At 36.8% G+C, this 24,786-nt stretch overlaps 2 protein-coding genes across 3 annotated transcripts in view; one reads left to right on the top strand and one right to left on the bottom strand.

Moving 5' to 3' along the window:
• The first annotated feature begins 1,373 nt into the window (after window positions 1-1,373).
• On the top strand, window positions 1,374-20,005 carry LOC107672821 (cleavage and polyadenylation specificity factor subunit 1-like). Its single transcript, XM_016466187.1, has 22 exons — window positions 1,374-1,379; window positions 1,574-1,622; window positions 1,708-1,799; window positions 1,925-1,999; window positions 2,855-2,935; window positions 4,833-4,959; window positions 6,896-7,006; window positions 7,085-7,263; window positions 8,249-8,388; window positions 8,456-8,633; window positions 9,462-9,668; window positions 9,750-9,839; window positions 9,931-10,073; window positions 12,465-12,606; window positions 13,660-13,812; window positions 13,903-14,079; window positions 14,439-14,505; window positions 15,134-15,181; window positions 15,279-15,434; window positions 15,563-15,692; window positions 17,878-18,070; window positions 19,921-20,005. The coding sequence occupies exons 1-22, from the start codon at window positions 1,374-1,376 to the stop codon at window positions 19,966-19,968; spliced, it is 2,592 nt and encodes an 863-aa protein (XP_016321673.1). The 3' UTR covers window positions 19,969-20,005.
• A 1,469-nt stretch (window positions 20,006-21,474) lies between these two features.
• Window positions 21,475-24,786, bottom strand: part of adck5 (aarF domain containing kinase 5) — a 12,611-nt gene continuing 9,299 nt past the window's right edge. For both annotated transcript variants that reach the window (XM_016466220.1, XM_016466221.1), the window contains 5 exons: window positions 24,461-24,539; window positions 24,285-24,376; window positions 23,217-23,469; window positions 22,954-23,070; window positions 21,475-21,729 (listed from right to left, as the gene is read on the bottom strand). In XM_016466220.1, the coding sequence (XP_016321706.1) occupies window positions 21,627-21,729; window positions 22,954-23,070; window positions 23,217-23,469; window positions 24,285-24,376; window positions 24,461-24,539 (644 nt within the window). In that variant the 3' untranslated portion in view covers window positions 21,475-21,626. The remainder of the gene's footprint in view (window positions 21,730-22,953; window positions 23,071-23,216; window positions 23,470-24,284; window positions 24,377-24,460; window positions 24,540-24,786) is intronic.

Below are 24,786 nucleotides of genomic sequence, written 5' to 3'. Positions count from 1 at the left end.
GAGCGACGTAGGTATGTTGGGGCGTGTTAGAACGAGCCGTTTTAGGTAGGTGTGGCTGACTCTTAACTTTTATAAAGAATATCTCTTTGGATTTGAGACTTTAGTCTTTGCAACTTTACAGATCTTCTTTATGCACCAAGAGCTTGTAACAATCCAAAGAGAAAGGAAAAATTGAAATCGCATCATATGACCCCTTTAATTGAACTAATTTATTAATGTGACCCGTGCTGGCAAAATGAGTCTGAATGCGCACAGTCTAATTTTGAGCCTACAGGCAAAATAAGTGAAAATGTCATTTTTGGTCGAATTTGAGGTTTTCACAGAAATGAGTTCATTAAGCCAAATAATAATTAAAGGGGTCATATGATGCTGCTAAAAAGAACATTATTTTGTGTATTTGGTGTAATGAAATGTGTTTATGCGGTTTAAAGTTAATTTCCACATACTGTACATTATTGTTGCTCCTCTATGCCCCGCCTTTCTGAAACGCGCCGATTTTTACAAAGCTCATCGGTCTGAAAAAGCGAGGTGTGCTGTGATTGGCCAGCTATCCAGTGCATTGTGATTAGCCGAATACCTCAAGCGTACACTTCAGCATACTTTTAAAAAGACTTATTGTGGAAATAATATACTTTAGAAGAACAGACTATTGTAATTTCAGACGGTTCATTGCATGTTATTGGATTAGATTTCACTTAAATGGACATATTATAGTATTTATTTATTTAGCTGAACTTAAGTGCTTTTTTGACCCACTTAAGTAGTACTTGCACATCTTTATATGTAATTTCATAATTCTGTTGTCTTTGAATTATGGTTAAAGTTCTCCTGAATTTACTGTCAAGCATGTATGGTAAACTAAATATGCTTTTAATGTCATTTCTACTAAAATTTCTATGCCATGTATTTAAACATCTTTGTAATTGCATACCTGGAATGATAAAGATGCAATTTAAATGTTCACTTTAAATGTAATACATCACACCACAGTTAAAAGTCTTGAAATCTTTTCATGTGCTTTAGTATGTTAGTCAACACATCAAAATAAGAGCACTTATTTAAAGCATGACAAAAGAGTATGAAAACATAATTTAAAATGCACTGTTAAAGTAAAATGTTTAATTTTACTCTATTTCAAAGTGCACTTTTTAAAACTCTACTTAAGTGTGTTAAACACTCATGAAAGTGAACTTTCTTTAAGTGCACTTAAGTGACCTTTTATTTCATTAATAGTAAAAAATCTATATACTTTTGTGGAGTGTTTGAAGTACACTACAAGTGTGCACTTTATACAATTAAGCACACTTCTTTATCTGAAGGGAATGAACGCATATAAGCTACAGCAGTAGTTTGTCCAATTCTCTTTTTGCACAATGCCGGTATTGCATAAACAGTTAAGATTAGAGTGAAATGATCTGTGATCTTATTAAATATAAACTTTAGCCCATCTTTCCTAAAGCTGAGATCCAGCCAGTGATGAAATATATCATTAAATGTCTCTTTTAAGCTCATAAAATCTTTTGTGAGAAGGATCTGAAGCTTCTTACTCATCTCGAATGCCTCTATCTTCCAGGAAGAGCCTCCGAATAAGAAGCGTGTGGATGCCATGGCTAACTGGGCAGGTGGTGTTATTAATGGCAGTGTTGAACGAGGTTCAGATATCTGTGCTGTTGTGTTGTGTATATATGTGCGTGTTGCTGTGTTCAGGTAAGGCCAGTCTGCCTGACGAGCTTGATGAAATCGAGGTGTACGGGAGTGAGGCTCAGTCAGGCACTCAGCTGGCTACATACTCGTTTGAGGTGAGGTCTTATCTAATCTGATCTCAGTAGCATATTTCATTTACAAAATACCACAGGTGTACATTTCCAGTGATGCTGCCTGTATGAAACACATGTATTAATCTAGATTTGATGTTTATGTCCAGGTTTGTGACAGCATACTGAACATAGGACCCTGTGTCAGCACCTCCATGGGAGAACCGGCCTTCCTGTCTGAAGAGGTACCTCTTACTTTCCCTACAGTTTTTTAGTAGGCCAACGTAAAAGTTTGCATCTCTGTACTAAACCCAATAGCTCTGTGACCAACAAGAGCTTGTAATTCATACATGTTTCGTTCATCATGATAATCTTCACAAATTAACAGAATTTGTATGAATTCTGAAGCCTAAAAGCAATCAGCAGAAGTAAAAAGCTAAACATAGGTTATAAACGAAGTACACCATGGTCACATGACTTCAGTGCCATCATCACTGAGCTTCTGACAACTCTTTCAGTCGTTATTTAAAAATATTTTCCCTGACAACTCTTTCAGTCGTTATTTAAAAACATTTTCCCTGTAGGTTTGAGTCAGGATAATTTGCAAGAGTGTGATTATAAACCGGATGAGGCTGTGAAAGTAACTAATGATCAGAGGAGTTTATCTGTTCAGTGTGAGGATGTTTAAAGTCCTCTGAAGTCACCTTTAGACACTTGTTATCAACCACCTTTTTCAAGACAAGTGAAAGCTTTAAAAAAAAAAATCACAAGGACGTATTACTGATGTATTTTATGTTGTAGAATTAAATGTGAAAATATCATGAGCTTGTGTTCACAACAAACCCATTCAAAAACCCATTGACTTGAGAACGATGGAGCCAGAAGTGCTAAAATACGAACTTGTTTCTGGGTTTTGGCCCCAAAAAAAATACATAATTTCTGCAGCTCTCTTTTGCAGTTAAGATAGTGAGGTATTTTCTGGTAACCCTGAGATACAGCATGACAAAAGAAAAGACATGATTAGTTCCATTAACAGTTGGTTTTGTGAAACTATTTGTTTCTGATTAATTGTGATGCACTATCAGTTCTTCCGTCATCAGTTTCAGACTAACCCAGAGCCGGATCTGGAGGTGGTGGTGGGCTCGGGATTCGGCAAGAACGGAGCGCTCTCTGTACTGCAGGTATGATTATCTGTGACACTGTACCTCCTGTGCTTGTGGACAGGCATTGCATTCCTGCATGTCTGCGCATGCATCGCAGCTGGGTCTGTTTGAAGTAAAGGTGCACAGCTCGCGGTTCTGCGGCGGTGAGGCTCGTCTGCTGCAGGCCGCTGCGGGTGCTACAGTGACGTCTGGGCTTTACCAGGGCTGCCTCAGAGATGGTTGGAGAGGCCTTTAAAACACCCGAGATACAGCAGAGACACGCTGCTCATGCATTTCACTCAGAGGATGCATGACGCTAGTGTTATGTGTTCATTATGAACCCGAGGCTCTATTTACACCTGGTGTTGACATGCGTCTCAGGTGGTTTGATTTTAATTGTGAATTAGTTCCAGAAAACATCCCTGTATGCACCTCGTGAAGTCAGTTAAGTTAATATTCAAAAGCTGGAATTTTGAAAAGGTGACAACTTTAAAGAAGAATTTTTTTTTTTAAATTTGTTTAAAACAAAATTCCAGTTGCGTAGTTTTAATGACGTTATTCTAACGTAATAAGGAATGAAAATGGTGATCGGTCTCATCTGAGTAGTTTTGATGGGATCACATGAGACCGATGATAATATCAGGTGTGAATATGACATGAATCTGCTTGCTCTACAGGCACAGATCACAGTTTCCTTTCTGTCAGGAATGGCATCACAACAGCACATGTTTCTGGTGTGAATAAATGTAAACTGGGTTTTTGTCAGTCATGCCAGTTTCAACATGAGTGAAGTGATTTTAAGTATTACTTTAGTTTGGTGTAGTTTTTAAAAAAAAATATATATATTTTTTTTTTTTTTACATGTTCTTAGTATTGCCCTGTTGTGAGGAATCCTACTGGTTTTATCATTTAAATATGCAAATAATTGGCCATTCCAAAATGATCAACATTACCCAGTTATTGTGTTTGATGCTTGGCTGATCAACAAAAGCATTAACTTCCCATTGTGCTAATTCTCGTATCTACCAACAGCACATTCAGTGGATAATGAATTATTCTAGTTTTTAGTGGATTTCAAATAAATGTTTCTTTAATTGCATTGTGTATGTATTCTCCTCAATTAGCTTAAGATATGAGGTGTAAGATATATAAACTCAATTTAAAAGGGGAAAAAAACTTTTGTTTTCCTTTTAAATTGAGTTCATCCAGTTTTTTTTTTCCTACCCTGTTTGTAGTTATTGTTTTCTGGTTTTAAATGTAAACTCACTTAATTTTAATACATTTCTAAAAAACACTTTAGTATAAGGACCAATTCTCACTAGCAACTACTTGCTTATTAGCATGCATATTACTAGCATATTGGCTGTTTATTAGTACTTATAATGCACATATTAATGCCTTATTCTGCATGACCATATTTTAGATCCCTTAACCCCATAAACTTAACAACTACCTTATTAGCTATTAATTAGCAGTAATAGAGGCTATTAAAATTTATAGAGGCAGAAGTCATAGTTAATAGTGAGAACTGGACCTTAAAATAAAATGTAACCAAAAAAAAAGGATTAGGAATTTTTAGATATTTTCACTGGGAAGCAAGACAAAATTACTGAGTAAGGAAATCGCTATTTGCAGTATTGGCTTTGTGTATATATGTATATTTATAATATGTCTCACATGTATATTGGCCACTGGCAGGTGAAAAGTCCATATAGGTCAACTATTGTTACTGAAATTATATTAAATTTGTGGTAATGAAGCATTTATTTGGCTGTTCTATAGAAAAGTATCAGACATGTGGACAGTCATACACTGCGAGGAGAAACCTGAGAAGGTGATTTATGTTACAGTCATCTTTGTAAAGTCTTTTATTTTTAATGCAGATAAATGCAAAGATAAATAACCCATAATTCTGCTTAACTTTGAATCTCTGTAGTCTCCACCAGAGGGCGATGGCGAGGGTCCTGAGGAGGAGAAGCGCGAGCCCACAGTAGAGGATGACAAGAACAAACACGGCTTCCTCATCCTCAGCAGAGAGGACTCCACCATGGTAATCAAAAGCTGTATTATGTATAACATACTACTAGGCAGTAGGCATATGACGGTATCAAATTTTCATGTTGCGATTAATTGCTAATGCTTTTGTCACGTATACGGTATTATCACGATATTGAAATTTAGTTGCAAAAAGGGTTGTCATATAACAGGTTTAATAACTTTCAAAGAACTGAACATTTAAATACAATAAAGCAATACACAAAAAAATGTATAAAGTAAAAAATTTCACACAGATTAAAGTGCAAAAGAATTGTAAAGACCAATAGGTAACACTTTACAATAAGATCTCGTTAGTTAACCTTAGTTAATGCATTAAAGGTGCCATAGAATGCATTGATACAATATTTTAAATTGTTCTCTGATATCTACATAGAAGGTATGTGGCTTAGGTAAGGGCAAAAAATCTGCAGAAACGGTTTTATATGTCCATATACAACCCTAGGATTTGTCCCTAGAATGAAATGGTCAGTTTTTACCTTATTTGGAAGGATCATGAATAATAATGCTGAGCTCTGCTCAGTGTGGCTCAATGTTGAGCTCTGCTCTGATTGGCTGTTTCACAGTGCGGCTCATTTCAGTAGCTCACACAGCAGGAAGGAAACACGGGGAAAATATATATTTCAATACTATCTCTCACAGTTATATCGTTGGGTAATTATACTGTATATAAAATGCGGAAATCAGGGAGCCGCTATTAATATACGGGGCATTGAAACTGCTTTCGAAAGCATGATCGTTTTACTTTCACTTTCGAGATTTGCGATCGCACGTGCATGGGCGGGTATATGCAAATGTTGGGGGCGTAACTATTAGTGATCCCGACTGTAACGTCACAGTCGGTGTTATGTTCTGATTCGCCTATTTTTCAGTGGTCTTTTGCATGCACGAGATTTACATAAGAAGGAGGAAACAATGGTGTTTGAGGCTCACAGTATGTCATTTCCATGTACAGAACTGTTATTATTCAACTATGCCAAAGTAAATACAGTTTTCCATTCTATGGCACCTTTAACATTAATAATGAGCAATAGCTACATTTGCTGCAGAAGTTATTAATCTTTGTTAAAAAATACAACCGTTAGTTCATGTTAGCTCAGGTCCATTAAATAATACCGTTACAACTTTTGATTTTAACAACGTGCTATTCAATTTTAAAATTGCAAAAGATTAATGACTGTTTAGAAGAATTTTTCATTGGCAGTTTATGTTAACTAATTAATTAATAATGTTAACTAATGGAGGCTTAATGTAAAGTGTGACCAAACAATAAAGAATCAGAATATTTTCAAACAATATCTAGGGCATGATGTAGTACAGATTAAAATGTAATGAAAATAAATAGCCTATTAAGTCTAAATATTTAAGTATTTGGCGCTGTGATGAACACCATAGCGAATACAAAAATCAGAATGGCTGTTTAAATCATTTAAACACGTTTCAGAAAGTAGCGCAGCTGCTTTGTTTCCAGGGTTTCCGGGGTAACAGCTGCATTTCTGCTGTTCAGCGCCATCTGCTGTCAGATGTCATGCTTATGTGTCTTTGACGCAGCATACAGCGGTGTTGTGCATTGTGACCAGTTGATGGGAAAAGTATTCTTAAAATGCATTCAAAAAATCGGAATGATTTGTATTAGGCTAAATAATTATTCACAGTATTTTTAAGTGCCCATGATAACAGTATCGTGCATGTTCATTACCGTGATATATCGCATTACCGAATACCGGCACATGTCTACTAGGCAGTATATATATACTATATAGTAAGCAGCATGCTAGTATGTCATTCCAGGCAGCTAGATATTCCCATTACTGCTTTCTCATGTGAGCTCACTGTCCACTCTTCAACCAGTCACAGTGCTTTTTTTGAGGCAGTTTATTGTCATGACATTTTTGAGGACACATTCACTCTTCCAGTGATTCATTGCTCTTGTGGTGTGTTTAGATCCTGCAGATGGGTCAGGAGATTTGGGTCCCACTGTGTATGCGGGCAACATCGGAGACAATAAATACATCATCCAGGTGTCTCCTATGGGCATCAGACTGCTAGAGGGAGGTGAGGGGCCCAAATCAGTGTGTTTGTATGATGGATGGATCTGGTGTCTCATCTGGTCTCTTCTCTTCTTGCTCTCAGTGACGCAGCTCCACTTTATCCCTGTGGACTTGGGCTCTTCCATAGTGCACTGCTCTGTGGCCGATCCATACATGATCATCATGACAGCTGAGGGAGTGGTCACCATGTTTGTGCTGAAGAGCGACTCGTACATGGGGAAGAGCCACCGCCTGGCACTGCAGAAACCACAGATCCACACGGTCAGTCCATACAGACCTCATGTACATTACTGGCCAAACGTTTGCTTTTGAAAGAAGTCTCTGATGATTTTTTTTTTCTGGTTTTAAGTGTAAACTCATTACATTTTTATCTTAATTTCGAAAAAAAAAAAAAATAATGACTTGCGTCAGTTTGCATTTCAAGTAAATTGTTTTAGATATTTTTTTACTGAAAAACGACAAAATACTGAGTAAGAAAATCACTCTTTTCTTACTCAGTCTTTTATGCTCACCAAGGCTGCATTTGTTTTATTATTGTTTATAAAAATATTAATATCATGAAATATTACACTTTAAAATAGCTGTTTTCTATGTGAATATATGTTAAAATGTAATTTATTGCTGTGATCAAAGCTGAATTTTCAGCAGCATTACTCCAGTCTTCAGTGTCACATGATCCTTCAGAAATCCTTAAATTATGCAGATTTTCTGCTCAAAAAAACATTTATTATTATTATCAATGTTTAAAATCAGTTGTGCTGCTGAATATTTTTGTTGAAACAGTGTTTGATGAATACAAACTTCAAAAAACAGCATTTATTTTAAATATCAATCTTTTGTAACATTATAAATGTTTTTACTGTCACTCTTGATCAATTTAAAGCATCCTTGCTTAAAATAAAATTAAAATATTAATTTCTTAAAAGAAAAAAATCTTAACTGACTTTTTGAACAGTAGTATTATTTTTTGCTGAATCTCATGAAAAACATCTAGGTTGTATTTTAGCACAAAATCTAAAGCAAGTAAAGACTATGAATCATATTTTTAGGACAGAAGACTTTTTTTTTTTTTTGTATTGTGGCATTATTTTCATGAAAATTAAACACATCAACCTATTGGGTCTGAGTTTTTTGAAAATCCCATTTTTCTCTTGTGGGGATTCTCATTAGATTCTCTTTCCTGAAATGCAGTATGTTTTTATTGTTGAATACCTTTTAAAGTGTTCTCAATGTTTTGTTTTTGCAGCAATCCCGTATTATTACGTTATGCGCTTATCGTGACGTCAGTGGCATGTTCACAACTGAGAACAAGGTCAGCTTCCTGGCCAAAGAGGAAACTGCCATCAGAGCCCAGTCAGATACAGAGACCATCATCCAGGACATCAGGTAATGACACTCAAATGCTCTTATTTGCAGCTCGTCTCATTTTCTCATAATGACTGTTCTTCTTCAGTAATGCGGTGGATGATGAGGAGGAGATGCTGTATGGGGAGTCGAACCCTCTGAGCAGCCCCAGTAAAGAGGAGCCCAGCCGCAGCTCTGCAGCACTGAACTCCACTCAGACAGGAAGAGAGGGCAGACAGGAGCCGTCACACTGGTGCCTGCTGGTCAGAGAGAACGGAGTCATGGAGGTGACGAACATAGACACTGACTTACTGAGATTTCCTTGAAAGAGCTGCTTGGATTTTGGGTGCATTTGTGGTTGAAAGGATGTATGTTACTAACTTACTATTAAGTATTAAAATGTTTGTTTTTTTTATATATATTTGTATTTATTTGTACTTATACACTACTTGTCAAATGTTTGGCAACATTATGATTTTTAAACATTTTAATAAAGTTTCTTCTGCTCGCCAAGGCTACATTTATTTGATCAAAAACACAGTAAAAACACTAAAATTGTGCAATAATATTACAGTATTAAATAAGGACCATGTGACACTGAAGACTGAAGTAGTGATGCTGAAAATTCAGCTTTGCTTCACAGGAAAAAAATGACATTTTACAATATATTCACATAGAAAACGGTTGTTTTAAATTGTAATAAAATTTCACAATATTACTCTTTTTACTGTATTTTTGAGCACATAAATGCAGCCTCGGTGAGACTTCATTAAAACATTTAAAAATCATAATATTTTTAAACTTTTACCAAGTACTGTAATTTTTAATGTAATAATTATAATTCCCTTTGTATGATTCTAAAACCTATATAATTTACCCAAAAGTTAGAAGCCTGTCATCCTTTGTAGAGCCTTAGTTCATTCAAAACTATCCCTGAACTACCTTTATGAAGTATATAGATTTGTTCAGTACGAATGCATGCCTTATCAACAGATCATTTATGTGACTAATCTTATTCATTAGGGGCTGTTTGGTTATTCAGCTCATGTCATAAGCTTCCGTAGAGCGTATGTAAAACATAATCTGATGTTATTGTTCATTAAAAATGAAATCAGATCTACCAGCTTCCTGACTGGCGCCTGGTTTTCCTGGTGAAAAACTTCCCTGTTGGTCAGCGTGTTTTGGTCGACAGCTCTGCTAGCCAGTTGGCTACTCAAGGCAAGCTCAAAAAGGAGGAAGTGATGAGGCAGGGAGAAATCCCATTGGTCAAAGAAGTTGCTCTCGTGTCTTTAGGCTACAACCACAGCCGTCCTTACCTGCTGGTGAGTGAATCACAGGAGCCTCCCTGCTCTTCTGGACGAATAGAGGTTTAATGTTGTGTATTTGACTGTATTTGTCAACAGGAACATGTTGATCAAGAGCTTCTCATCTATGAGGCCTTTCCCTACGACCAGCTGCAGGCTCAGAGCAACCTGAAAGTGCGCTTCAAGAAGGTACAAACTGACACTAAATACTCTCCGCAGGACGTTTACTCTAGTGATGTTTGAGTGATGGTGAGTGGTGGCTGTGTTTTCTTCCTGTCAGATGCCTCATAACATTAACTTCAGAGAGAAGAAGTCAAAAATGAGGAAGGACAAGAAGCCTGATGGTCAGGGAGAGGAGACTCTGGGGTCAAAGGTCGAGTGGCCAGATTCAGATACTTCCAGGACATCTCGGGATACTCTGGGGTACGTCTGTCTGTGACTTGGTTTGAAAACTGAAATGTATTTATCTGATGATATTAAAATCACGTCTTTCAATGCTACAGCTAGTTATTCTACTTTGAAATGTGTTCTGTGTCGGAATGTCTGTTTTTGTTTCGGTCTGTGTGACTCCGCCCACTGCCAGTTTACCCAATAGTAATTCAACACCCCGGGTTGACAGTTGGCGGAAAATGCAGCATATTGCAGCCTTGGAAGCCAGCAAACGAAAACGGTCAGAGATCGCAGATTCTACCCGACCTAAAAAACGGCGGCATCCATCTAAACTGCTCTATGACCAGAAGAATATTACAACGCAAATATACAGTGGATTCAAAAAGTATTCAGACCCACTTCACTTTTTTCAATTTTGTCATGTTGCAACCTGATACTACAATTTTAAATTCATTTTTTTTCTCTCATTAATCTACACTGTCTGTCCACCGATGGTCCCCATCCATCCTGACCGAGCTTGAGAGGATTTGCAAAGAAGAATGGCAGAAAATCCCCCAATCCAGGTGTGCAACGCTTGTTGCGTCATGCCCAGAAAGACTCGAGGCTGTAATTGCTGCCAAAGGTGCTTCAACTAAGTACTGAGTAACGGGTCTGAATACTTGTGTAAATGTGATATTTCAGTTTTTTTTTTTTTTAATAAATGTACAGACATTTACAGACTTTGTCATTATGAGGTACAGAGCGTAGATTAATAAGAAAAAAAATGAATTTAAATAATTGTAGTATCAGGCTGCAACATAACAAAATTGAACACACACACTCACACACACAAACACACACACACAGACAGACACATTACATTTATATTTATATAGCTACAAAAAAAAATTCTGCTGCAATGAAGGTTCCCAAGAGCACAGTGGCCTCCATAATTCTAATTAAAAAAAAGTGTTGTTGCAAAGGGTCTGAATACTTGGTAAATGTGATTTTTCAGTTTAACTGAAAAACTTTATTTATAAACTTTATTTAACAAATAAATTTACAGACATTTCAAAAATTCTGTTTTCCCTTTCTCATTATCAGGTACTAAGTGTAGATTAATGAGGAAAAAAAGAAGAATAATTTAAACAATTGTAGTATCAGGCTGCAACATAACAAAATTGAAAAAAGTGAAGGGGGTCTGAATACTTTCTGAATGCACTGTATATACTCAACAACTTACAGTGTAAAGCCTATCCTCAATCTGGCAACCCGCATGAGCGTTGAGTCTGAGGAGGGCGTATTTTGAATTTGTGCTGCAGTACCCGTTACAACCACTAGCGGTCAATTTTACATACCACACCTTTAAAGGGGTCATATGATGTTGCTAAAAAGCAAGATGCGCGTTAAATATCGCATGCGATTAATCGTGCAGCCCTATTTTCAACCCTCATTTTGACCCTCTGTCTAAAACGAACTGTTTTAAGCAGCAGGTCCTTTAAGTAGGGTTCTCTGTAATGTTCATGCACCGCTGAATCTCGTAACACAGTTCCGGTGGTTGTGGTGTTTAATATAAGGACCCTTAGTGTCTGTAATTCGACAACGTCAAAGTGACTGACGTGATAGGGAACGTCTCGGTTACGTAGGGTGACCATACGTCCTCTTTTCTCCTGACTTTTTTCTCTTTTTGGACCTAAAAAATGCATCTGGCTGGGATTGCTAAATCGCCCAAAATGTCCGGGATTTGGCTTTTGCTTTCTACAGTCGCCATTTATTGTGTGCGTTTTTGTATTAAAGCCCTGCGCAGGACTGTTTTCCTAATCCCGCTCCCGCTGAATTTCTGGCGTGTTCTTGCAAACATTCTAATATTGAATATAATTTCCGCGCATCGGGGAGCTGCTATCAATATGCGAAGTATTTAAATCACTTTGGATGCAACTCTGTTGGATGCAGGGTTGCCAAATCCACTTTTTTTTCACGGAATTTGGCTGATTTTAAACTGTTGAAACTGTCACACTCGTTCGTTTCGCGCTCTCTCTCTCTCCTACCGTAGTTTTTACGGTAAAATTCCGGCAACCACAGCTGCTGTTTTTTTACCGTAAATTTTACGGAATTTTTTTTACAGTGTATGTTGAGAAGAAGACTATTCGTCGATGTCTTGCGCTGGAGGCGGCGTTTATGCAAACAGCTGCGCCCGGGTAACGTCATCTTGCACCTCTGATCCAAAACGAGCTGTTTTCTGAGGGTTATTACATAAATGCTTTTTTATTGATGATGAGGACATTTTAAGTGATGGAACTTGCTGAATGTATTAAGCATACAAACACCTCTTCTGTATCAAAAGATCAAGGGAAATGTAGTTCATGTCATGACCCCTTTAAAAATGTCTTCAAGATGAACAGCAGGCACTGACATGAGTAAATGATGATGATCTGTCTGTGTCAGCATTGATCTGGAGGAGTGGGAGCATGTGACGTGTATGAAGACGGTGGCTCTGAAGAGTCAGGAGACTGTGTCAGGCCTGAAGGGATACGTGGCCCTGGGCACGTGCCTCATGCAGGGAGAGGAGGTCACCTGCAGAGGAAGAGTGAGTCTTCACCTACACACACCTGTCAACACTCATGACCGGTGCAGAAACTGTGGAAGTACATTAATATACATCCATTAAATAAGCTTTTTGATCATCACTCAGTAGCATTTAGTTACCAATGTGATGCCATTGTAGAAATACTATTTACAGGTGCATTTGATTCATACGATCAATTTATTCTACAACTAAAAGTTAAAGAGAGCAATAGCAATATGACTGGGCATGTAATCGCAAAATGGGTTAAAAACATTTGTAAGGTACAACGTTTAAAACTGCAACATGCATGACTGCTTTTAGTTAGGACGCCCTGATTAATTGAAACAAAACCGCATTTGCTACAAGGCTTAGTGTGATTATCAAATAACAACGGCTGCAATTTAAATTTGAGGTCTCTCTGCATGTTTTCTATAAAAAAAAAAAGATAAATTATAAGAAATTAAGGCAGACAGAAATCTTATTGTAATTTTACAGTTGTACTGTAAAGTAAAAAATATTTTTTTTCTTGAATACATTTTTGTTTTTAGAGTGAAATATTGCAATAGTAATATTTCTTATTTTGCTTAATGTTTTTATTTAGAAATAAAAATAATTATTATGATTTTTAATAATAATGTTACCTGTGAAATATAATTGCTAAATTGTGCAGCCCTACAAATAAGCACAGCAAACTTGTATTTTTCTTTCTTTCTTTTTTTAAAAATTGTACAATAAAATATAGCAAAGGCAATACGTTATATTATAAAATATAATTCTTATTTCATTCAATACTTTTAATTTATTAATGAAAACAATACATTATTTTTTGAAAGTAATTATTATTTATAATAATAATATTACTTATTTAATAGTAAATTAGAATTAAACTTATTAAATTATTAATATTATTATTGTAATTAGAAAATCACATTTCAGGTCCGTCTCGGTTTTTATCAGGAAAATCACAATTGGATTTTTCTCCCAGATCGTGCAGCCCTAACTTTGGTCTCTTTTATGTCGGCACCTGTTTCTGTTGATCAGACGTCTGATCTGGATTTGTTTTCTCTGTGACAGATCCTGATTCTGGACGTGATTGAGGTGGTGCCAGACCCCGGTCAGCCCCTCACCAAGAACAAGTTTAAAGTGCTGTATGAGAAGGAGCAGAAGGGGCCCGTCACGGCTCTCTGTCACTGCAGTGGATACCTGGTGTCTGCCATCGGACAGAAGGTAAACGCCACACGTTTGAATGTGCTTCATCACTTAAAACACAATGACCTTTCTGTTGATTCTGTATAATGTGAGTGTGTGTGTGCGCAGATCTTCTTATGGAGTCTGAAGGATAATGATCTGTCCGGCATGGCCTTCATCGACACGCAGCTCTACATCCATCAGATGCACAGCATCAAGAACTTCATCCTCGCCGCTGATGTGATGATGAGCATCTCTCTGCTGCGCTACCAGAAGGAGAGCAAGACGCTCTCGCTCATCAGCAGGGTATCTGCCAAGAGTTTGCACTCAAATATCAGCCAATGACACTCAATCCTTTATGATTCAGTTGATTTAAAGGGATATATTTTTGATTTTGTGTTGCTGCCAATTTGCAGTCTCCTGAAATGATTGTCATTTCACAATAGTCAATTATGACTGGTTTCAAATCTTGATCTTCTTTTCCCTCTTGTTTGGCTTGAGTGCTTAACGTACAAAATTTAACATGGTTTAATATTGTTTATTATTTGAGTACTTTAGATTCACAAATTGTTCCAGCGTACCTTGAGGTTACAATGCATACATGCTTCACAAAATGCGTTCAGTTTGGATATAGTTGTTCCATTCCTCTTTTTGTTTCTTCATAGGATGCAAGGCCCCGGGAGGTTTACAGCGTAGAGTTTATGGTGGACAACAACCAGCTGGGCTTCCTGGGTAAATGTCTTATTATGTGTTCACACAGAAAGCGAATTTAATTATTCACGCGAGAAGATTACATACAAAGTCAATGCAAAGACGCGAATAGATGCAAATTTGCGCCGGGCGATGTGATTGTCGCGAACGTGCGATATACACCTCAATCGCGTCTTCCACGCAAGTTCAAAAATTTGAATTTGAGTGGAAAATTTGCATGAAAAGATGCGTTGTCGCACAAACCAATCAGCGAAGAGCTCATTGACACGCCTAGTTTGACACGCCCAGTTGTCAGAAATTTTTTTTTTAATTGTTTTTATTCGTGCGAGTAATGCAAAAAACACCCCGCGAGTAAACTAGAGTGAGTAACGTGATGCAAATATTCGCATGATGCATTGTCGCACAAGCCAATCAGCGAAGAGTTTATTGACCTGTCCGATTTGACACGCCCGGTTGTATCAGAATTTATTTATTTTTTTTTTTTTTGCGCAAGTGATGCAAAAAACATTCCACGAGTAAACTAGAGCGAGTAACGCGATGCAAATATTTGCTTTGCGTTTGGTGTGCACACCATTACTCTTTTATTCTGTCTCATCATTAGTTTTTACGCTTTGAACTCACTGGTTTGACCTCTAAAACCCTCTCTCAGTTTCAGACAGAGACAAAAACCTGTCGGCCTACATGTACCTGCCAGAAGGTGTGTCATGTATTTGATTCTTTCTGCAGTACCATGAGACTTTGCTCTTTCCCAGTGTCTGATATCAAACATATGTCCTTTATTATACCGCCTCCAGCCAAAGAGAGTTTCGGAGGCATGCGTTTGCTGCGGAGAGCCGATTTTAACGTGGGCGCGCATGTGAACGCCTTCTGGAGGATGCCGTGCCGTGGCACTCTGGACCCTGCCAGCAAGAAGGCACTCACCTGGGACAACAAGCACATCACATGGTTCGGTGGGTCTCCTCAGCTGTATCTCTTTTGAACACCTTTGCACCCTAGTGGTTAATGGGTGTTCATGAAACAGCATTATTTCTCTATTCCTGAACTAGTGAACCCAGTTTGATTGTCTGTGTGTGTGCAGCTACGCTGGACGGTGGCGTCGGCCTGCTTCTGCCCATGCAGGAGAAGACGTACCGCAGACTGCTGATGCTGCAGAACGCCCTCACCACCATGCTGCCGCATCACGCGGGGCTTAACCCAAAGGCCTTCAGGTACTGACTTGCCTGCTGATGCAGGGCTCCAGAGTGCCACCATTTTTTCTGCCGGTGCGACTCGATTTTGCCACCACCGCGTTGTCCAACTCATAAGCGCTGCATACTAGAAACAGCACAAACGGCAAATGAAACAAAAGCGACTAAAACGTGCTACTCATTTGAGCTGCGCAGCGCGGACCGTTTATCAGCTCGGACCAATAATTGAGCGCAGAGCAGTGCAAGTAAACTGATCCGAGTTTAGAACAGATTTACTCGGGAGCCAGTGTTGATCTCGCAACACTAGCGAGGTCTAGTGAGATGCATTTAAATTCTACACAGAATTCTCCGTTATAAACAGATCAAACAGCGCTGATGTAGAAAACCAGTAGTAGTAGTAAGGCTAACTATAACTATGGTGTTGCGGCAGAAATAGTCGAATGTTATTACATTATTCATTTCAGTTTGTACAATCTTTTGAGAGAGAAATGCAAGCATGTTTCAATGACTTTCAAGCTTTCACGCAACTATTTCCAGAACTTTAAAGCTCTAAAAATTATCCAATTTAAATAGTATTTTTAATGGGATGACCAAAATATACTTTGTGGTTAACAAACACTTGTGTTAAAGAAAAAAAAGGAAGAAAAAAATCCATAAGATTACCACTATAACCAGTAGATGGCAGCAGAGCAGCACTTATTGGCTTATTAGTCATTCATTTGTACTTTTTGCTTTATATTTTGAAATTATAAAATCACTATTATAAAATATCAAATCATCAAGAAATCAAATTTTGTCAGTTTTATTTGTGAATGAAGTAAGAAAAGTCACAAAGTGCCTTGAAAAATAAGATTTTCTTCAATTTGTTACTGAATCGCACATAATGTGTTCTTTTTTATAATCACTGGTTATCGGTCAGTTACATAAAATACTATAGTAAAATAGCCCATATTAATTTTCTATATAAAAATTTTGCACATTACTGTTGTTAATTAGAAGTACATTTGGTATGCTTCCCAACTCAAGCTCAGTGCTTTACTGTCAAATGTGTATTACCAAGAAATAAACGTGTAATATTATTAGTAACTGCACTTATTAATGCAAAACAAGTCATTTTATGATTAAATGATCTTTAATTTTAATACCCCCACAGCGCTACCAAATCTGCTCCTGGTGCCACCATCTTTAGTCTGGAGCCCTGTGATATCAACCAAAGAAACCTTACAACGGTTCAGCTTGTGTCATTTTATTACCCCAGTTTCTGTTGTTTTGATATTCAACGCTTTTTGACCAATGAATTTCCATGAGTAGTTGTAGATTTGCATTTTTATCTCAGGGAATTTGTGCATTTCTGGAATTGTCTTTTTCTTTGGAACAGATTTACTTAAGCCCATAAGGCCTACAGTATCATATTTTTTATACGCACATTTCTAAAGCCTCTAAATTACCAACATGAACAAAACTTTGCTGAAAAACCTGATGAACACAATCTACTACATGCATTGTCGTCTGATTGATAATTCATACTTTATACTTTTTTGCAAGTAAAAGGTCTTTTATTATCATTGTAAATACATTCACCTTCCGCCTGTGGTTCACGTGTGTTTCTGCGGGGGAAACCTTTCCTGATTTTATAAAGGATATCTAAGAATAACGTTTTTTATTGTTAGTAATATTTCAAGATGAATACTTACTGCACTGAAGCAACTTAGGTTTATTTGATTATCCATAGTTTTTTTTAGTTTTTTATAATCATTGGTCTTTCGATAAAACGTTTATTTGTTCATCTCTCAATCATCATTGAATTGCATTGTATTATGTGTTTTGGAACTACAGAGCTTCGATCATAAAACTTAATCTTATGACATTATTGGAAGATATAGAGTGACAACTGATATTTATATGCACTTTATGCTGTATAAATGCCATTTTTGTTCTACTCTAGTATGAGCTCCATATTCTCACTATATCTTACAATATGAGCCAGAAAAGCCTGATGCATCAAAAATGATACTCGACAAAAACACTTTTTTTTTCTCTAAAGAAAACGGTTCTATTTCCGATTTTTCTATGATTTCATGTCAGGCTTTACAGAGTTAATATTGTACAAATGAGACTCTTATCATGCAAATTTTACATGAGCATTTCACAGAAATCCAAATATTTCCGAAACTTACCATTTTAGACTTTTTCATGATACTTCCAGGCCAGATGGGACATTTCTACAGTTCTTTGTAGCCTCTGTGAGCATCTGCTGCAGGATGCTGCACTGTGATCGGCGGACGCTGCAGAACGCGGTGAAGAACATCCTGGATGGAGAGCTGCTGAACAAGTACCTGTACCTCAGCACCATGGAGCGAAGCGAACTGGCCAAGAAGATCGGCACAACCGCAGACATTGTGAGTGCTGGACTAAAGATACTTACTGTCACGCTAGGCCAGAGGAAATAAAATTATGCAGGAAATATATTGAATAATCATTTGATATATTTAACAGGTTTTCCGTGTGTCCGTAAAGTCTTCGATTTAGTTGTATCAAGCTAAATCAAATTAAATGACTTAAATGATACATTTGAGTCTCTATTATTATTTCAAGAGGTTTTAAATATGGGGACGGAAAGACGAGAATGATTTAATTGAAAGTTGCAGCGCTCATATTTATTCAGTCAAAACACAGCGTGGGTGTTTTTATATCAGTGTATCACTGAAGGGAACCAACCGCCTGTCTTCAGAAAAGTTTCGATGGCATTTTAATTTCATCATTCCTATAATGACTGATAAAGCAGCGTTTATGAGCACAGCTCTGCTTTGTGTAAAGCACAGAGAAACGGCTGTATTTCTGCTGTTTTACAAGCGCCACCTGCTGGCAGAGAATTGCCAAAATTGCGAAAAATAACCCATATGCAGCAAACACACCGTTGTAAATGTGAACCGGTGGATCGACAAGAAGCTAATATGCCTTCTAAAAATCTAAAGAATCAAGACAGTAAGATATGTTTAAATTCATATAATTGATACTTTTGATTCCTCCCTTTTCTTAAAATTAGTTTTTAAAGACTAAGATTTTTATGAAATTGTATAAAATGTTTTTGTGAAAACCTGTATTTGAACTTTTTTTTTAACACAGTAATTTTAGAGTTTAATATGTTACCACAGACATTGCCCTACCCTGCTCATATGGTATTAATTAGGTAGGCTTGTAGTCTTGACAAACTTTTTTTGTCTAGTTTTATTTGTGTAATCTTACAAAAAGGTAAAAAAAAATCTGCAAATAGCCTGATTTAAGCAGTACTTGAAACTGTGCTGGAACCTAGTGCCTGCTTTTTCCTTTTTTAGAGTTCAGTAAACAAGAACTTAATATAAGTTAAAATTGCGAAAAATAACCCATATGCAGCAAACACACCGTTGTAAATGTGAACCGGTGGATCGACAAGAAGCTAATATGCCTTCTAAAAATCTAAAGAATCAAGACAGTAAGATATGTTTAAATTCATATAATTGATACTTTTGATTCCTCCCTTTTCTTAAAATTAGTTTTTAAAGACTAAGATTTTTATGAAATTGTATAAAATGTTTTTGTGAAAACCTGTATTTGAACTTTTTTTTTAACACAGTAATTTTAGAGTTTAATATGTTACCATAGACATTGCCCTACCCTGCTCATATGGTATTAATTTGGTAGGCTTGTAGTCTTGACAAACTTTTTTTGTCTAGTTTTATTTGTGTAATCTTACAAAAAGGTAAAAAAAAATCTGCAAATAGCCTGATTTAAGCAGTACTTGAAACTGCTGGAACCTAGTGCCTGCTTTTTCTTTTTTTAGAGTTCAGTAAACAAGAACTTAATATAAGTTAATGTGCTTCAGAAAAAGAAAAAGCCAATGAAAACAGTTCCAAAAGAAGCCAAAGCATTAAGATTATCCTGGCCCAAAAAAATACAAAAAAAACGTTGCTTACATACTGTAGTTACAAATACTGCTGCCGGTTACACTTTATTTTAAGATGTCATAGTTTACAGTGTAATTATACATTTAAGTACTAAGTAAATAATTAATATTACATGTACTTACTATAAGGTAAGGGTTTGGTTTAGGTTTACTTGCATGTAATTATGCATAATTTATTGTTATTATAATAGTAAGTACATGTAACAAGGACACCTTAAAAAAGCATTACCCTGCTGCCTTCAAGTGCTACTAGAAATGCTCATAATTATCTTCCTTCCTTTTTATGAGCTTTTCCGTTTGTTTCAGATCCTGGATGATCTTCTGGAGATCGACAGAGTAACTGCTCACTTCTGAAGAGCTCATGATCCTCTGCCCACTGTTTTATATTCCAATGTTTTGATAGAAAAAAAAGAAACTAAAATTTGTCATACTGTTTTTTTGTTGACAGAAAGAAGGAAATGCAGTAAAAATGCATTTCTTAGAATATTTTGTAAAAAAAAAAAAAAAAGTTTTTTTTTTTGTTTTTTTTTACATGTATTGCATGTTGACATCCAGAACAAACATGCTGATAGTCCAATGCTTTCAGTGTCGTTATTCTTCACTTCCATCACAGATGATTCTGACTCAATGAATACAAGCTCACAGATGATAGTAGTGGGATGAGTTTAAGTGGACAAAATGATTGGAGAAATCCAGCATACATCACCAGACAGAAGTCTGATACTGCACCAAAAGATAAAGCTTTGACAGTTTGATTAAATAATGAGGTAAAGCAAAAAAAAAACATGGATGAATCATTCTCAATAAGATGCATTTTCAAAATAGGCTGATTTTTTGATTGGTTCTGATTTGAAAACTCCAGGTGATATGAACAAATGAAACAGCAATATAAGTGATTTATATTCAAAATACATAGCACTATAGATTACTTATCCAATCTGACAAAAAGTAGTCTATAAATTTTTGACAGCAAAACCGCTCTGTTCCAACTGCATATCACCAATTAATCACCAAAATCCACAAATACAATATAAAATGGCCAAATTTTTAAATATAATTAGTAAAAAGGTTTTTGTCATTGCAATATGAACTGCTATTATTCACCGAAATTGCTAAACCCCACGAGGTAAAATGTTTTTAGCATAATTATTTACTTTGTTCAGACTGATTTGTTTTATTATTGCCACCATGAAAATATAACCATGAATCGTTTTGGTGTTTCAAACCGAGGCCTACAGAAGAAACGAACGTAGCTCAGCTTCTTGAATGAAACGAGTCTTTTAAATGCCGGAATATCATAACTGATAAAAAGCTGAATTAAAAAGTCCTCGGCTTTCAGTGAAATGCAGCTCACCAGTGCTTATTTCAGAGAAAAGCAACAGTGAGAGAGCGGTTGTGTGAGAGGTTCCTGGAAGCTCAAGCTCAAACCAGCAAGTCGTTAAAGGGTTAGTTCACCCAAAAATGAACTCACACTCAGTGCTGATTGTTCTTTTAAAGGGATAGTTCACCCACAAATGAAAATTCTGTCATTAATTACTCACCCTCTTGTCGTTCCAAACCCGTAAGACCTTCATCTTCAGAACACAAATTAAGATATTTTTTATGCATTCTGAGAGCTTTCTGACCCTCCCATAGACAGCAAGAATACTAACACGATCGAAGCTCAGAAACGTAGCAAGAGATCGTTATGTGACACCAGTGGTTCAACCGAAATTTTACTATTTTAACGATCTCTTGCTACGTTTCTGAGCTTCGATTGTGTTAGGATCCTTGCTGTCTATGCAGGGTCAGAGAGCTCTCAGATTTCATCAAAAATATCTTAATTTGTGTTCTGAAGATGAAGGTCTTATGGGTTTGGAACGACACGAGGGTGAGTAATTAATGACAGAATTTTAATTTTTGGGTGAACTATCCCTTTACAAGAACAATCAGCACTGAGTGCAAAGCCACACGCATCTTGAGCAAAACCAGAGGCTCAGAGGAGAGACGATGATAATGAGGTGCGAGATGCTTCATTTCAGATACTGATACACGTCCTGGTCCAGCGTGATGAGACTGCAGTAAGACAGCAGCTTGAGCAGAGAGCGGGTGACACTCATGAGCACCATCTCTGACCTGGAGGAACACAATCAATGTGAGAGTTCATCTCATGCATATTACACAAACAGTACAAATGGGCTAAAATGGCACGCTTGATTGATGTGTGATGTTAGTTTTATCTGCCGCTGAGATGAGCGTCACAGGGTTCAATGATCTCTGCAATGCTGAAAATAAGCATGAAATCCAGAATGCAGTCATAAAGATGGAATTTACAGTAATAACGTGGAATGTCACAGAATTCACCATAAACTCGTCAGTTACACGGAACCTCAAACCTGGAAAAATTAACACTCCGTTTAACTTAATGAAATTTTGACAGATATATAGTACTATTTATTGTACTGTAGAATCTCAAACTCAATAATAAAGAAAATGTTAAAACTTTATTTTTTCATTTTAACGGCAAACCTTTGTTGTGCAGCACTTTGGTGAAAAAAATACAAGGAGTTGTTTTTATTTACATTTTATAAATGAATTCATTAAATTGTTACTGTTTTAAGCCTTCGTTTGATTACCACCATTTTTTTGATAATAAATGTGTATTAAATCATAAATCCAGAAAAAATAAAACGGACAACAGAGAATTTCAAAGTAAAAAAATAAATAAACCATACACTATTATTGTAAATAAATTATTTAAATGTTTTATGTATTCTGATGACATGTTTCTGATTATTTAAAGGGATAGTTCACCCAAAAATGAAAATTCCGTCATCATTTACTTAACCTCGTGTTATTCCAAACCTGTTCAATTTTCTTTTTTTCTGTGGAACACAAAAGAAGATATTTTGATGAAAATGGGAAACCAAACTGCTTCCATAGTATTGGGCAAAAAATACAATGGAAGTAAATGGGGACCATCAACTTTTTTATTTTTTTTAATATATTTTGTGTTCAACAAAAGAAAATAACTTATGAAACAACTTGAGGTTGAGTAAAGGATGAGAGGATTTTCATTTTGGGGTGAACTATCCCTTTAAACCACTAAAATGGAATTAAAAAAAACAAAAAAAAACACTAAGTTTGGGGGAAAAAATAAATGGAAAACATAGGGCCCTAAAAATTGAATTTCTGTTAAACATTTGATAAATTGTTAAACTGCATAAGGTTTATGATTTTAATTAATTAGACAATTAAGTTGACTACCAACACATCAAAACAAAATCCAGAAAAATTGAAATGGAAAAACGTATTATTTGGGAAGAAATAAAATGGAATGAATCTGATTAGCGTTATCACCTTAAAGCGAATTCAAACTTGATGCTTTCCCAGAAGGAGCAGACCCAGCGGAAGACAGACAGTCTAGACAGCATCCTGGTGTCGTCGGCCTGAGCTCTGCCCCATCCCCGCACAGCGCTGAAACACACACACACACACACACACTTCACTCAAATGATGAAGAGAATCCAAACAAATACTCAAACTCAAGACGATTCAGCTGTATTGGAGACATAAATCCACAGATATCTGGATCAGCGGTGAGGGGGAATCGTGTCTCCTACCACTTGGCCATGATGAAGTAGCGGTCGACTGGAGCTCCCAGAGTGATGTTGATGCAGCGGACGGTGTTGATGTTCCTGAAGACCAACAGCATGGGCCGCGGCATGGACTTCAGCACCTGCATGATCTTATCAAAGCGGTTCATGGCCATGTCACGCATGTAGGACGTCTCCTCTCGCGTCAGGATGTTACCCAGACCCAGATCCCACATGTTGATCGGCCGCTGCAGCAGCATCTCACTGAAGAGAAAGTATTCTGGGACGGACCAATGAGATGATAACATTTTCATCTCCTTATAGCTGTATGCATAAAAATGTACTGATAAAATTGTTATATTAATTTATATTAAGATTTATTTATATTATGTTTGGGGTCATATGTTTGGAACATTTTAAAATATTTTTGACTTATGCTCTGTAAGGCTGCATTTATTTGATCAAAAATACAGTACAAAATTGTGAAATATTACTACAATTTATAAAAACTGTTTTCTATTGTAATATATTGTAAAATGTAATTTATTTCTATGATCAAAGCTGAATTTTCAGCATCATTTCTCCAGTCTTCAGTGTCACATGAGTCTTCCAAAATTAGTCTAATATTCTGATCTGAAATAGAAATCTCTTATAACATTATAAATGGTTTTTATCATCACTTTTGATCAATTTAAAGCATCCCCCCCCCAGCTTTTTATTTCAGATAAATGCTGATCTTTGGATCTTTCTATTCATCAAAGAATCCTGAAACAAATCTACTCAACTGTTTTAAATATTGATAGTAGTAATAAAAACTGTTTATTGAACAGCAAATCAGCATATTATTATGATTTCTGAAGGATCGTGTGACACTGATGACTGGAGTAATGATGCTGAAAATTCAGCTTGGATCACACGAATAAATTACATTTTACAATATATTAACATAGAAAGCAGTTATTTTAAATAGTAAAATTGTATTTTGGATCAAATAAATGCAGGCTTGGTGAGCAGAAGAGACTTCTTTAAAAAACATTAGAAATCTCACTGTTCAAAAACTTTTGACTGGTAGTGTATGTGAGAAAAAGCTGTTACCTTTGACCCCGAGCTGATCTGCATATGTCTTCATGCCGGCTACATCGCGCAGGATTATGGATCTCCACAGCCGACACAGAGCCGCTCTGTCACTGACAAACAAACACAGAGTCTGCGGTCACCGTCTGTTTCATGCAGATTACAGTGATGCCGGTGTTTATTCCTCACGTTCTCACCTTTTACTGAGGTATTCGTACAGCCCATGATCCAGCAGAACCAGCTCAGCTTTATTATCTGGACCTCTTCTGACCAGCACTGAAATCAGCCACACTTCACATGGGTGACTCACACACACACACGCACGCACGCTCGCTCGCGCACTCACTCACTAACTCACGCACTCGCTCGCTCGCATTCACTCACTCACACTCACGCACTCACTCATGCACGCACTCTCTCGCTCACTCACTCACTCATGCACGCACTCGCTCACTCGCACGCACTCACTCACTCACTCACTCGCACTCACTCACTCACACACACTCGCTCACTCACTCACTCG

The sequence above is a fragment of the Sinocyclocheilus anshuiensis genome, unplaced genomic scaffold (assembly GCF_001515605.1).
Source record: "Sinocyclocheilus anshuiensis isolate Anshui unplaced genomic scaffold, SAMN03320099.WGS_v1.1 scaffold132, whole genome shotgun sequence".
In the NCBI taxonomy this organism is placed as follows: domain Eukaryota; kingdom Metazoa; phylum Chordata; class Actinopteri; order Cypriniformes; family Cyprinidae; genus Sinocyclocheilus; species Sinocyclocheilus anshuiensis.
This window is presented reverse-complemented; position numbering and strand designations above follow the sequence as displayed.

What these genes read in the sequence shown, in the direction of transcription:
- LOC107672821 (XM_016466187.1), top strand. An exon ending in CACCATGGTAATCAAAAGCT is followed by an intron (nt 4,960 to 6,895) that starts GTATTATGTATA and finishes TGGTGTGTTTAG; the next exon opens with ATCCTGCAGATGGGTCAGGA. An exon ending in ACATCTCGGGATACTCTGGG is followed by an intron (nt 10,074 to 12,464) that starts GTACGTCTGTCT and finishes TGTCTGTGTCAG; the next exon opens with CATTGATCTGGAGGAGTGGG.